Source organism: Rhamphochromis sp. 'chilingali' (assembly GCF_963969265.1).
Source record: "Rhamphochromis sp. 'chilingali' genome assembly, chromosome: 1".
NCBI classification, from domain to species: Eukaryota; Metazoa; Chordata; class Actinopteri; order Cichliformes; family Cichlidae; genus Rhamphochromis; species Rhamphochromis sp. 'chilingali'.
This window is the reverse complement of record NC_137929.1, coordinates 19,901,384-19,913,929: the sequence shown is the minus strand read 5'-3', so window position 1 is coordinate 19,913,929 and position 12,546 is coordinate 19,901,384. Positions and strand designations below refer to the sequence as shown.

At 37.1% G+C, this 12,546-nt stretch overlaps 1 protein-coding gene across 6 annotated transcripts in view; it reads left to right on the top strand.

The window, feature by feature from the left end:
- Nucleotides 1-12,546, top strand: part of sorcs2 (sortilin-related VPS10 domain containing receptor 2) — a 406,325-nt gene that overhangs the window by 298,021 nt on the left and 95,758 nt on the right. For all 6 annotated transcript variants that reach the window (XM_080876806.1, XM_080876805.1, XM_080876804.1 and 3 more), the window contains 2 exons: nt 5,649-5,813; nt 10,356-10,429. In XM_080876806.1, coding sequence (XP_080732932.1) covers nt 5,649-5,813; nt 10,356-10,429 — 239 coding nt within the window. The remainder of the gene's footprint in view (nt 1-5,648; nt 5,814-10,355; nt 10,430-12,546) is intronic.

Genomic DNA, 12,546 nt, shown 5'->3' with positions numbered 1-12,546 from the left:
GAACATTATTATAGGTATTCAGGCACTATATGCCCTGCTAATTCATTCAAATGAAATGGCTGTTTGGTCCTTATGCAAACCACTTCAGCAAGATGACCTTGATTTCACACTCTGTCCAAATAGCATGACTATATTTTGATATGACAAGAACTACCTGAAGAGGATTTGTTTCATTGGTGATATGAAACAATCCTGAAATACACTGCAAACAAATCTTAAACTAAGATGGTACAACAGAGATGTGCAGTACTTCAGGTAGGGCACGAGGGAGACTCATGTCATAAATAAAAGGTGGTTGTCTGATCAAAACTTCCATCCATCCTTGTTTAGTTTAATAACCACCACAAGACTAAAGGGAGGGACTAACTGAGCATCTTCTGAAACTTGTTATGCTGTCTGGTGATATCCTCTTGCCTCCCATGCTGCGTTCCCCTCCCAGGTCTTCCTAACAGACCATGGCTCAGTAAGCTGTGGTCACATGGGGCCCTCTCTCCCAGTGGAAGCTAGAACTCAAGCAATTTATATATGTAATTGAGTGGAAAGGAACTGTACCAGGAACTGCACTAGTATGCCTGTGTATGGGTATGTTTATGTGTGTTGACCCAGATGTCAATAACAAAGAAACATTCTGATTTATACGACTAGGTCCTAACTAATTAGGTTTATCTTCTTTTATATCTGTCTGTCACTCATTGCTGAAATCTGGGAAGGTTCACTTACAGTTTTCCAAAACATGGCTACATGGCAGGCCATTGAATCTTTCCTACGAGTTCATAACAAAGTTACGAGAAACAAAAATGAATTGTGAATTATAGATAGCAGGCTGAATATAAGGATAACAAGACTACTGAAAGCTATTTTTGAGATAATTACCTTGAACATGGCGTGGAGTTCTTCATTGATTTATTACTTTCACAAATAATATTTGCAAAATAACAATTCAAACGGTATCCTTCATCGACTTCTCTCATTTTTCTGTGCACATGTACAGTAAGTACACAATTCATTTGCATAGGTGTGCATTTGTGCCGGTGTGCTTGTATCGTGCAAAAGCTTTCTCCATTCTCAAGACTTGAGGTTTTCATCAGCCATATCAGCCTGCAGCCATAAAACCCTTCAGCTGTTCAAAGATGTGTCATGCAAAACAAATGCACATTCTCATTCTTCTCTGGGCATAGACCTTCATGTTGTTCATGTTCCAACTGCACACCAGCACTCTTTTATAAGCTGTTTTAAGCTGCCAAGAAGATTGTGCTGCTTTATAATTGACAGCAGGAACTGATCATTGTTGACACACATCAGAGAGTATCAGCTCTATAATCTGAGCAACTGTGATCGAAAGATTATCAAACATCGCATAGATTACGCAAGCTCTTCCCAAAGCCACACTGGTGTTTAAGCCGTTTTGCAGATTAAAAAGAGCTGAGTTTTGTTCCTATAAGTCCCCTTAATGTGTCACACCCCAGAAGTCTCCACAGCAGACACAGGAAGTTTAGAGTCTGCTTTTATCTGCCATGCACAATAGGAGCACTGTGCTTTGCTAAGCTTGAGCTATTACTCGGAGGAAATCGTTATGAAGGAAGAATGTATCAAAGTCCTTTGATTGTGGAGGATCATAACTTGTGCGAAAGGAATTGTCTGTCTGCCCTCCCCCGATCCCATTTTTTTGAAGCCTCACTGAAAAGTTCACCTTCTTATCTGTCAGTTGGTTAGTCAAGCTCAGTTTCAACTCTGTAAAGATTTGAAGGCATTCCTCCGAGCCTACAGTTTGACAAGACTGCCACTTGTTGGTAAGTCAGGTTACTGCGCCATGAGGATGAGTGCATCAGTGGCACACTCATCTTTTACAAACTCCTACATTATTTTCTGTGGTTTCTGTGGTGAATAATAAAAGATAAAACAATTTTAAGATTCGTTTTAGCAATTTTGTCCCATTTTGAGTTTCCCAGGTTGAAACCCAATAAGGGAACAATGCATGAATATGGAGGGGTTACAAGACGTTTAAGTACCACATAAAATGCACAACTCACAATAGTGCATAGAATAGAAAAGGTTTATTTTTTTGGCTAAGGTTTTGAATTTAATTTTAAACTCCTTTCACCTAAGGTCTCAAAAAGACCAGTACAATCAAATGGAACTGCAAAGATTTCTCAAGTGATTTAGTAATACACTTTAAGCTTAGAAATATCTCAACTTGGAGTCCTCAGTGTGTAAATGGTAATGGTAAATGGACTTGTTCTTATATAGCGCTTTTCTACTCTGTCTGAGCACTCAAAGCGCTGTGTGTGTCTCCTACTAGATTTCAAAAACGCTCTCATTCTGTTTCTAGTCCCATGATGCAATTGAGCAGCATTTCCCCTCCTCAGCCTGACTACTAACAGCCCACACCTCCTGTGCAAACAGATACTTTCAGTTAAACAGTGTGTTTTCATTTAAATCTCTGATGACAAAAAAAAAGATAATCTGATGGCATCAAGGTTAGTCAAAAGCTTCCATAGGCTTAGTAGTGGACATTGTGACAAAGCAAGCAAACAAATTTAAAGACTGAATGAAAAGCATTTCATAAAAAACGAATAATTAAAAATACTATCTAAAAGTATAATTGTGTTTAGCTTCGTTGCATGATGATCTGTGTTTCACTGTTGCTAAAACTACAGAAATCTAGTTACAAATGCAAACACATCAAGAGCATGACCTTTGTGGTAGTACAGATTTTTATTGTTTATTTATTTGTAACTTTTTTTTGTTTTTTGCTAAGCTTATAGTACTCAGTACCTCTGAGTAGCGAGTTTCAGGTTGTTTTGGGTGAGATTATGCAACTTCACCAACTGACACAATCATATTCATAAGATCCGGTGCACCTTTATGCTTCTTTTTCAAGCATTTGTCATCTCATTTGTCTCCATTTGTTGATATGATGTCTATATGTGAGGTGGGACTGTGTACGTGTGTGTCCTGAGGATGTTCAGTGTTTGTCTTAGCTTAACTAGGTTAAACCGAGTGATATCCTTTAAATGATGACATGTTGGCACAGGAGGGCTGACCGATTGATGGACCTGCCCCACAGGGACATGAGGCAAAAGTGTGTGCCAAAACAGCTGTCATCAGGCTTTATACCATAGAAGCCAAAAGACTTTGTAAACACATGTAAATATGAGATTGGGAGTGGTCATTTTGGTAGAAATTAAGGATAGTAATTGTTTGCTGACTTCCTACATCCACAGGGTGAACTTGAGCTTTTCAGTGGAGCTTTTTAGCTGTAAACAACAAATACACTGAGCAAATCCCAGCTGACATTTTCTAAATTAACTGTATTATAAGAAATAAAGTCTTCTTTCCTGCTGTTCTAACATCATCATTCTACTCCTCTTCCTTGTTGACCATGCTCTGCCTGCAAAACAAACACCAAGCTTTTAATTGACTGTGGTGCTAACGGAAGTTACACCCAACTCACACACAGTTCTCAAGTATCAACCCAGAAAGATGTGTTATTCTACACACACTCCTTAATTGAAGTCATGATGAGAATCCTAATAGGGGTTGTGTGTGTGTGCGTGTGTACCTGTTTAGACATTTTTCTGGGGACCAACAGCCCTGAAGGGGACCAAAATCTCAGTCCCCTCAAGTTTTAGCGTCAGGTTTACAATTAGGTTATGGTTATAGGTTTAGTCTCCAAAAGTTGATTCTGTTCATCCGGACCTAGCGTTTTTGTGGGAGAAAAGTTGAGCATGCATCAAGAAGTTATAGGTTTAGGGTAAGGGCTTTTGTGATATTGAAGCTGTTCTGATGACTATAAAAAGAAATGACAGGTGAAGATTTGCCAGAAATGTGTTCAGAAAATAGGCATACATAATACAAATCACTGAACACATTAAATATGGACAAAAAATAAAATAGCACAGTGTTAGTTTAGCTATAAAAGTAGTAATGATTTTTTTCTTTTTCTAGAAACGGACAGTATAAAAGATGGACATAGCCACTGGTTTTACACCAGCTTTGTGTTTCTTTAGATAAAAACAAAACAGAGGTTGGATTAAAGGATAATAAAAGAAAAGATCGACAGCAAGGACAAAGAGGAAATACTACTGGAGTAGATTTCTGTGAACATGAGCAATGCTCTTCTAGAAGCAAATATGTAACCTGAAATTTCCAGGTTATTCCCTACCTGCTTTGATAGGGAGACAGAAATCTCTCAAGTACTCTCTCAAGATTTTGTGTAATCACTGCCCTAAAGAGCTTTAAACTTGTACAGTATACTTTTTTATTTTATTTGATCTTTTTGGGGTTTTTTTGGCTTCCTGCTGAAAAAAACCCATCCTTCCTGCTGTTTTTTGTTTTCTGGCGATTTAAAGGAACCATTCGATTTCTGAGTTTAGGTCTAGTTGTCAAAGCATCAAGTGTGTGGATGCTCTCCAGCAGGTGTGACTGATTTTTGACCAAAGAGATCGATGGACTGGTTATTCAAAAATTACTAAAAGTATCTTCTGTAACACAAGGCCCTGAAAGAAATCCAGATCAGGCAGATAACCCATAAGTTTCTTGGCCTACTGGGACACTGAAGTGAACATTATTAAAACTGTGCTTTCCCCGCTTTGATGAGCCAAACATGCTGTGTAAGAGGCATTTATTACAGGTTTGTGTAATAAATTTACCCAAGTATAAGCATACAAATATGAAGCTTTTCTTTTCTAATACTAAAGTACTGAACTCCCTCTAGAAGGAGCTACTGTAACCTTTGAAAACACTATTAAATACACCATTGAATACAAATTGCTTTCGGCAAGGTTGAATATTAAGGTTATTTTGGAAGTGAAGGAGGAATATAGGCATTAAAAAGGGATTTTTTTCTTTCTTTGTACGTGGACAAAAGCATGCAGTCTTAAAATAAGAATTAAAAGCATTGGAAGTACCTTGACAATTTCCTATGAGTTGATTTATTTGTTTGCTCAGTTGTTTCTGCCCACACATAATACTTATTTTTTTAAATAGCCATTACATGTTGAATATCCCTTTCATTAAAATTATATCTCTAGTTTGCATCCATTAATCTTTGCTGAAACATTTTGTTAAGTAACAATACAGCTAGTTACTTTATTGCATTTCTCTGACTGAGGACACTTTTTATAAGGAGTTGCTGTAAACAACCAAAAACCCTCATGGGATAGCTTCCCACCTCTCACGCACTGTTAATGAACATGACTGGTTCATTAGTTCCTATCGATTTCCCCTATTGAGACACTTATTGCAAGTGTCTGGGACATAATTGTGATTGGTGGGTTGGCAGTTCCTGGTGTCCCCTGTATTTAATGTTTTCACTTTATGAGCTATAAAAGTCTGAATAGATAATCAATAGAGTGTTGCCATGGTTTAAGCCGCCTGTAAGGTTGATGGAAAGTTTTTCTGTTCCAGAGGATGGCCTTGAATGAATGTGCATGCATGGCAGTGAATGCATTCATATTTATCAGGTTTTCAGTGCATGCAGGTGAATTAACATGGACAAGTACTGATATGAGGAGGATATTTTCAACAGACTGCTGACTTAGCACCAAATATGTTGCAGGATGCTTTGGACCGTATCACCTGTGACCTTCTTTTTTCTTCTTTTTCTTTCTTTTCTTCTTCGCTGTTCTCTCTATCATCTCTTACAGGTAATTCTGGTGGGTTCCTCTATAAATGAACGAGATCAAATGCTGTTTATCAGCACAGATGAAGGTTCCTCCTTCCAGCGGCAGTCCATCGACTTCACACCTGACACGCTCATCTTCCACCCCAAGGAAGAAGACAAGCTGCTGGCCTATTGCAAGGAGGGCAGGGTGGGTTGTAGACACAAACATAAAAGAAACTTTTGATTCTGTAGCTGAAATAAATGCACAAGGAGTTATCGTTGGTGTTACGTTACCAAATCTTTTGTCGTGCAGCAGCGCATTATATCTCAAGATTTACGACTAAACTCAGAAAAAAAACGTCATATGTTGTTTTTTCATACCACAGTAATGCTGTTCTGTAATTCTTGAATTAAAGTGAAATGAATTAAACAATAACCATATCCAAACACAGTGACGATATAGTGTAGCAGAGGTGGGACCAAGTCATTGTTTTGCAAGTCTCAAGTAAGTCTCAAGTCTTTATCCTCAAGTCTCAAGTCAAGTCTCAAGTAATGTCAGGCAAGTCAGAGTCGAGTCTCAAGTCACTGGTGTAAAAGTCCGAGTCAAGTCACAAGTCTGAAACTTTGAATTTCAAGTCCTTTCGAGTCTTTAAAAAAAAAATGAAAAAAGCATGTTGCAGTTATATGTTAAATGTAAATATTAGACCATGTAATTTTAAAATCTGTGTTTTTCTCAACACATGACAAAATAGTGAACTTAGAAAATATACACAAATTGTGAAATTGCACCTCTTTAAAATGCAGCTCAATTAAACCTAGCTCCAAGAATAATTTTCACCGACAGTTCTGAGATAAGCTGCATGTTATTCTTGGATGCGGTTGTAGGACCGGCTTTAAAATCGCATGACAAAAATATCATACACATTAAAAAAAACTGTATCACCAACGTAGCCTGGACAACATTTGCTAGTTAGATGAAGTCAGCTATCTCATCGTAGCATATTTATATGCATATTTATAATCATACGGTTCTTGGAGTGAGTGCACACACTCATGAAGTTTAGTAACTTCAGGTCACTGCAACAAGCCCAGGTACAGTTTACCGCCGGATGGGTACAGGACCTTGAAATGCACCGTGTAGAACGAAAGACCATCGTACGTATCATAAGTTTACCAGTCTCACAAATTGTCTTCATAAATACACATTCCTTAACCGTTTATTAATAGGACCTTTGAGCTCAAGGGTAATTAATTAGTAGTGGAAATAATTTCTGGTACGCATCACAGAAATGTAGCAGTGACAACAATATTGTATGCTGTAATCGTACTGGGCAATTAGTGATACAAAAAACCTGTTTTATCCTGTGAATAAAAGTATATATTTTTGTCAATGTACCATAATAACAGAGGCGAAACGCAATATTGTGTCAGGACAATTCACTGTTTATGCACAATAAATAAAGGAGCATAGCGCGACAATTTCTGTTCAGCGCCAGACTTGCTTGTAACCTATATCACCAATTATGTTATGAAAATGACATATTAACTACAACAGAAGACTTGCCTTCGTGTAAATGCTTGGAGCAGACTAACCTGTGAGCTGGAGTGTTCTGGGACGTTATATTTGGTCTTTGAATGGCTGCAATCCAGGCCATCCGTCACGTCTTTGTTACTTCGGAAACATGGCTCGAACAATTTCTTTTCAACAACGTAATCCGATAACAACCGATCTCTTTACCCGTCGGCTTCCCGTGGCTGTCATGCGACCGGCTATTGCAGTTAATAATACAACAGCTTCTTGCCATTTTTTGTGTTTCTTTTTATCGCTGTGTGACTGATTTCAATTGAAAGCCTGCGTGTGCTAGTACTGCTTGCCACGAGTTCCCAGAATCCTTTGCGGTTTACCCCTGAATGACGTCACATTTTCAATCTCTATATAATATGCATGTTAAATTTTATATTTGGGGTGAAATATCAAGTCTTTTCAAGTAAACCGGTTCAAGTCCAATTCAAGTCCCAGGTCATTGGTGTAAAAGTCCAAGTCAAGTCACAAGTCTTAGAACATTTTTTCAAGTCAAGTCTAAAGTCATAAAATTAATGACTCGAGTCTGACTCGAGTCCAAGTCATGTGACTCGAGTCCACACCTCTGTAGTGTAGTCACACTTGGCTTCTAGTTGGAAACCCTTTGGCAAGTTCTAAGAAGAAATAAAAACGTATATCATAAAACAATGTTTTTAATTATAAATAACCCACAAATCTATTTGTATATAGAAATCTGAATGTAAAACTTTTGCTTTAAATTTTATTTTTAAGGTAAAAGTTTAAATATGTATATTTATTACGTTGCTGTCAGATCTTGCACTGACTTTTCTCAGCAAACATCTAATGGCTGCAGTTATCCCTGTTTCTTGTCCACCTCTCCCTACCCCACTCATCCTTTCAAAGCGTTCCAATTTTCCATACATTCTATGCAGCACTCAGCGAATGACTAGACATTCAGCAATGACCTTATGGGGCTTACTGTCCTTGTGGATTGCCCAGTGAAGGTCATCTGGACAATTGTCAAGTCAGCAGCCTCGAATGTAGTTGCTTGCACTCGACTAGACTGAGATACACACATAATTTACTCAAATTTAGAAGGAAATATTAAGTCGAGATAATCCATTATCTCACATACTTTTTAATTTTGAACAGCAAAACCCATAATCACCCAAATTAAAACAAAACAGGCATATAAAGACAAACATTTCACTTCATGTGCAATTAATATAGATTAATATCGATTTTATGTAAAACCTTTTCATTATATATTTTTTTAGTTTCACTATCATTAAAAGCACTAACAGTAGACAGAAACAATTAAACTATGATGGAGGATCCTGAGGTGCTGGTTAATGACCGTCAATGCACACTTGTAGAGCACATAATAATTCAGCTGCATGGCTTTTTATGTTGTTTTTAATCCTGCTTAAGTTAATTGCTTTCATAGTTGTAACATGTCACTCCAGTCTGAGCCAACACGAAAGCCAGGGCATCGTATTGCTGTCCAATGAATTACTTATGTCTTTTTGCCGAGAGATGAGATGATTCAGTGGATAAGACATTCAAGCCTGCAGCAGTGTAGAGAACCTGCAAGATGAAAATAGTGTTGGTCAAAAATGCTGCTTTCTCATGTAGGTTAGAAACACTCAATCAACAGATTTATTAATAAGCAATGAGAGATGTTCATCTCACTGCATTTGACTGTTTTATAGCAGTAGCTTTAGTTAGGGGATCAAAGCAGAGCCAAGGAATTTAAAGATGTATCACTTGGGGACACATGTGGAATGGCCAATTCTGAGCAAAGCTAATGTTAACAGCTGATATGGTGATAACACAAAGGTAGTGCAAAGGTAGTATATCTGATCTGGCAGTGATATACAAAGGTCGGAAGCCCAAAGTGCAGATAGCGATATTTTTGTCGTAGAGAGCAAAGTATTTTATTTTATGTTATTATGTTAGCTGACTATAGTCGCCTATGTGGAAACAGCACAGCTATGTCTTGATGCATACTCAATCATACAGGTAAGGTATTCATCCAGGTAATCATCCAGGTACTTTTGGAGACAGCGCAGCTATATTTCACGTTGTTGTCTACCACCACACCTGGGTAATTCACCAATCATACACTAAAAATATTGAATTAAAGGGCAGTTTGTTTTCATATGGTATCAGTATGGTTTAGTTTAGTTTATCTGCCACAGTCTTTGTACTTATCTGTATATTATGAATTCATTTTTTTGGATAATACCTTTTTAAAAACTAATAAATTAACACTTTAACAATCTATCAAGATCAACAAAATGTAATTTCATTTTGTTTTGTTGCACAAACCACCAAACAACTACTTGTATTCATCAAAGTCCTTATTTTTTGCACCGACTGAATTAACATCATCATCATCATCATCAACTTTATTTATAAAGCACTTTAAAACAACCACAGCTGACATAAAGTGCTGTACATTTAATTAAGTAATTAAAACCCAATGTAAAAAGTGGTGTTTGGGCTTAAATAAAAAGACCCTGAAAACCAAAATGGAAATGAAGCTCAAGATATTTAAGTAGGTGAGACATAAGTTTGAATAGTTAATAAGCTTGAATTGGCTCAACTCCTCCTCCACTTCAATAATTTACACATAATTAAGCAAGAAATTCAATTAGGTTTTAATCTGTTCCATATGGGCAGGCTGCAGATGGAAACGAGGAATCCATTCAAACAGAACAAAAAAATCATTTAGCTGGAGAATGATGTGAGGATCATTTTCAAATTACGGTTTGTGAGGGCAGACACATATTTACATCAAGGTCAACCTTCATTTCTCTTTTTCACAGCGACAAAAGAATGTGCTTTAGGATTAGCTTGTCGTCACTGATTACATTTATTTTCCGATGACCATGAGTGAGATAGGCAGGAGCTGAGCAGAATGAGAAGGTGCAAGTGTTGTTTGTGTGTGTGTGTGTCAGCTAATACACACTCAATGCACACACCTTGTCACGCTGACACACACGGCTGCCAAACCTGTTATGATTAATATGTGAGCTCAGTTTTAATGTATGAAATGTAGTAAATTGATTGGATGAATAATTTTCTATAGTGACCTCCATTGTAAAATAAACAGCTGGCAATAATCTGGAGATACATTATGCTACATGGAAATTGTGCTTTTTTCTGTCTAATTGTGTGGGGTTTTTTGTTTTTTTTGTCCAGCTCTTTGCTTCAGCAGATCTGGGCCGCAAGTGGACATTACTGCAGGAGAGAGTGACAAAGGACAGAGTTTTCTGGTCAGTCTAACTTAATTTTATAACATTTGATGGATAAGATGCCAAGAATGCAGCTGTGTTTGTATCACAGCTGGGGCCAGCATTACTAAGCAAGTTCATGATACCCAGGATATCTTTTTCTTATTTCGAGTCACTTATTCAAACAACAGCAACATCAGTAACTGAAGGTGGATCAGTCAACCCAGATTCTTCTTTTTATGAGTCTGGTCACATAAAACTGTGCAATTTGATTAATCATAGACACGGACTAGTCTACTTGCAGCAAAGCAGTATAATTTACAAATGAAGAGACTATATTAAAAATATTGAAAGATGTTAAACAGATAATACATCTGCAAGTTGGTACATAAGAATGTGTGATTTAAAAAGAAGGGAATGCCGTTGTTCCCTAAGAATCTCCATTTCTTATTGATGCTTGTCAGATAAAGACAAATACTATCTCTAGAACTACACTCCTTTCTACTACCTAAATACTGAAGTTCTAGGGATTTTGTTGGAAAGAACTGATTGGTAATTATGTTGTGGTTTTGTACATGTTCGTGTCTTTTCTAAAGGATAACATGCACCAGAGCATATTAGGCCTGCAGCATATCTTACCATGGCGGTGTACCCATTAAGAAGATAACCTTTGTGTTTACCCTGAAAACCAAAGGATAAACCTGACAGTACCACACTTGCCTGACTCAGTCTCTAGGTTTGCTCTACAGGCCTCTGATAACTTCTTCACTGATATATAGTTTTAGAAACTGTGAGAATTAAGGTTGCAACCAAACAGAAAATTTTCTGTTTCTTTATGCAAAGATGATTAATACTGGTTCTTGAACATATGTCAGTGTTTTGCAAGGATCCCGATAAGTTAAGGAAGAGAGGAATGAAAATACAAGTACAAGGACTTTATTTTGAATTTACTTTGAGATGGGTGTTGAAGGCTATAATAAACACAGACGAAAAGAAAATTTGAACTGCTTAAGGTTATTTCAGTTCACTTAAGTTCAATTTAGTACCAAATCACAATAACAGTCACATTGTAAGGTAAGAAGCCTACATTATTCTGGAGAAAACCTCAACAATCAAGCAACCCCTAGACAAGTTTGCAGTTGTAGAAAGGACAACCTCTGGCAGAGCCAGGGCTCAGGGAATGCCAGGTTATCTATCAAAAAAAGTTAAAAAGTAGTTATATGGCTCCACTGGTATATAAATATGTGGGGAGAGTGAGAGCTGAATGGTGAAGAACTGCTTAGTTCATCGCATCAAGTCTCTTAGGACTTTGATCCTATAGCTACATAACGGGTCATATGTCTAGCCTTAACTGTTAGCTTTATCAAAAAGGAAAGTTTTCTTAAAAGTAGAGAGGCTGTATGTCTCATGAAAACAAACTGGAAGCTGGTTCCACAGGAAGGAGGCCTGCTGAAAGTTGAAGGCTCTATTTGAAGGATTTAACTGGGTGCCGCTGAAGAGAAGCTAATATTGGACAAGAATGAACTCGCTTTATCATCCCTGTCAGTACTCTGGCAACAGCATTTTGGATTAACTGGGGGCTTAGTGAACTTTAAGAATGACCTGATAACGATAAAAAACAATAGTCCAGCATAAAAATAATGAATGCAGATATAAGACAGAGATATCGTGCAGAAGAAAGAAACAAGTTCTACATAATTGTTTAATATGCACATTATGACATTATATATGACTTATCCTGGTATGGTAATGCCAACCAGATTCAGAATGCAATTAAACATATAATAACCTCAGTTTTGTCTGAATATTGGAAGGAAATTATGGGACATCCTTATGTCTTTAAAATATGCCAGTAGCCAAAGTATATGACTTGTGTCATCTGGCTTCGAAAATGAATCATACTGGGTATTATCTACGTAGCAATAAAAATGTATGCAGTGTTTTCTGATAATATTCTCTAAGGGACGCATGTATAATATAAAAAAGTATGGATCCCAGCACAGAACCCTGTGGAACTCCATGACAAACTTTGTGGAGAAGACTATCAGCTTACATGAACAAAATCTATCAGGTACATACAATTTAAACCATTGGAATGTATTTTCTTTAACAATTTTAACAGAGATTAACAGTTTAATCTAAATTTATGTTGAAAAATA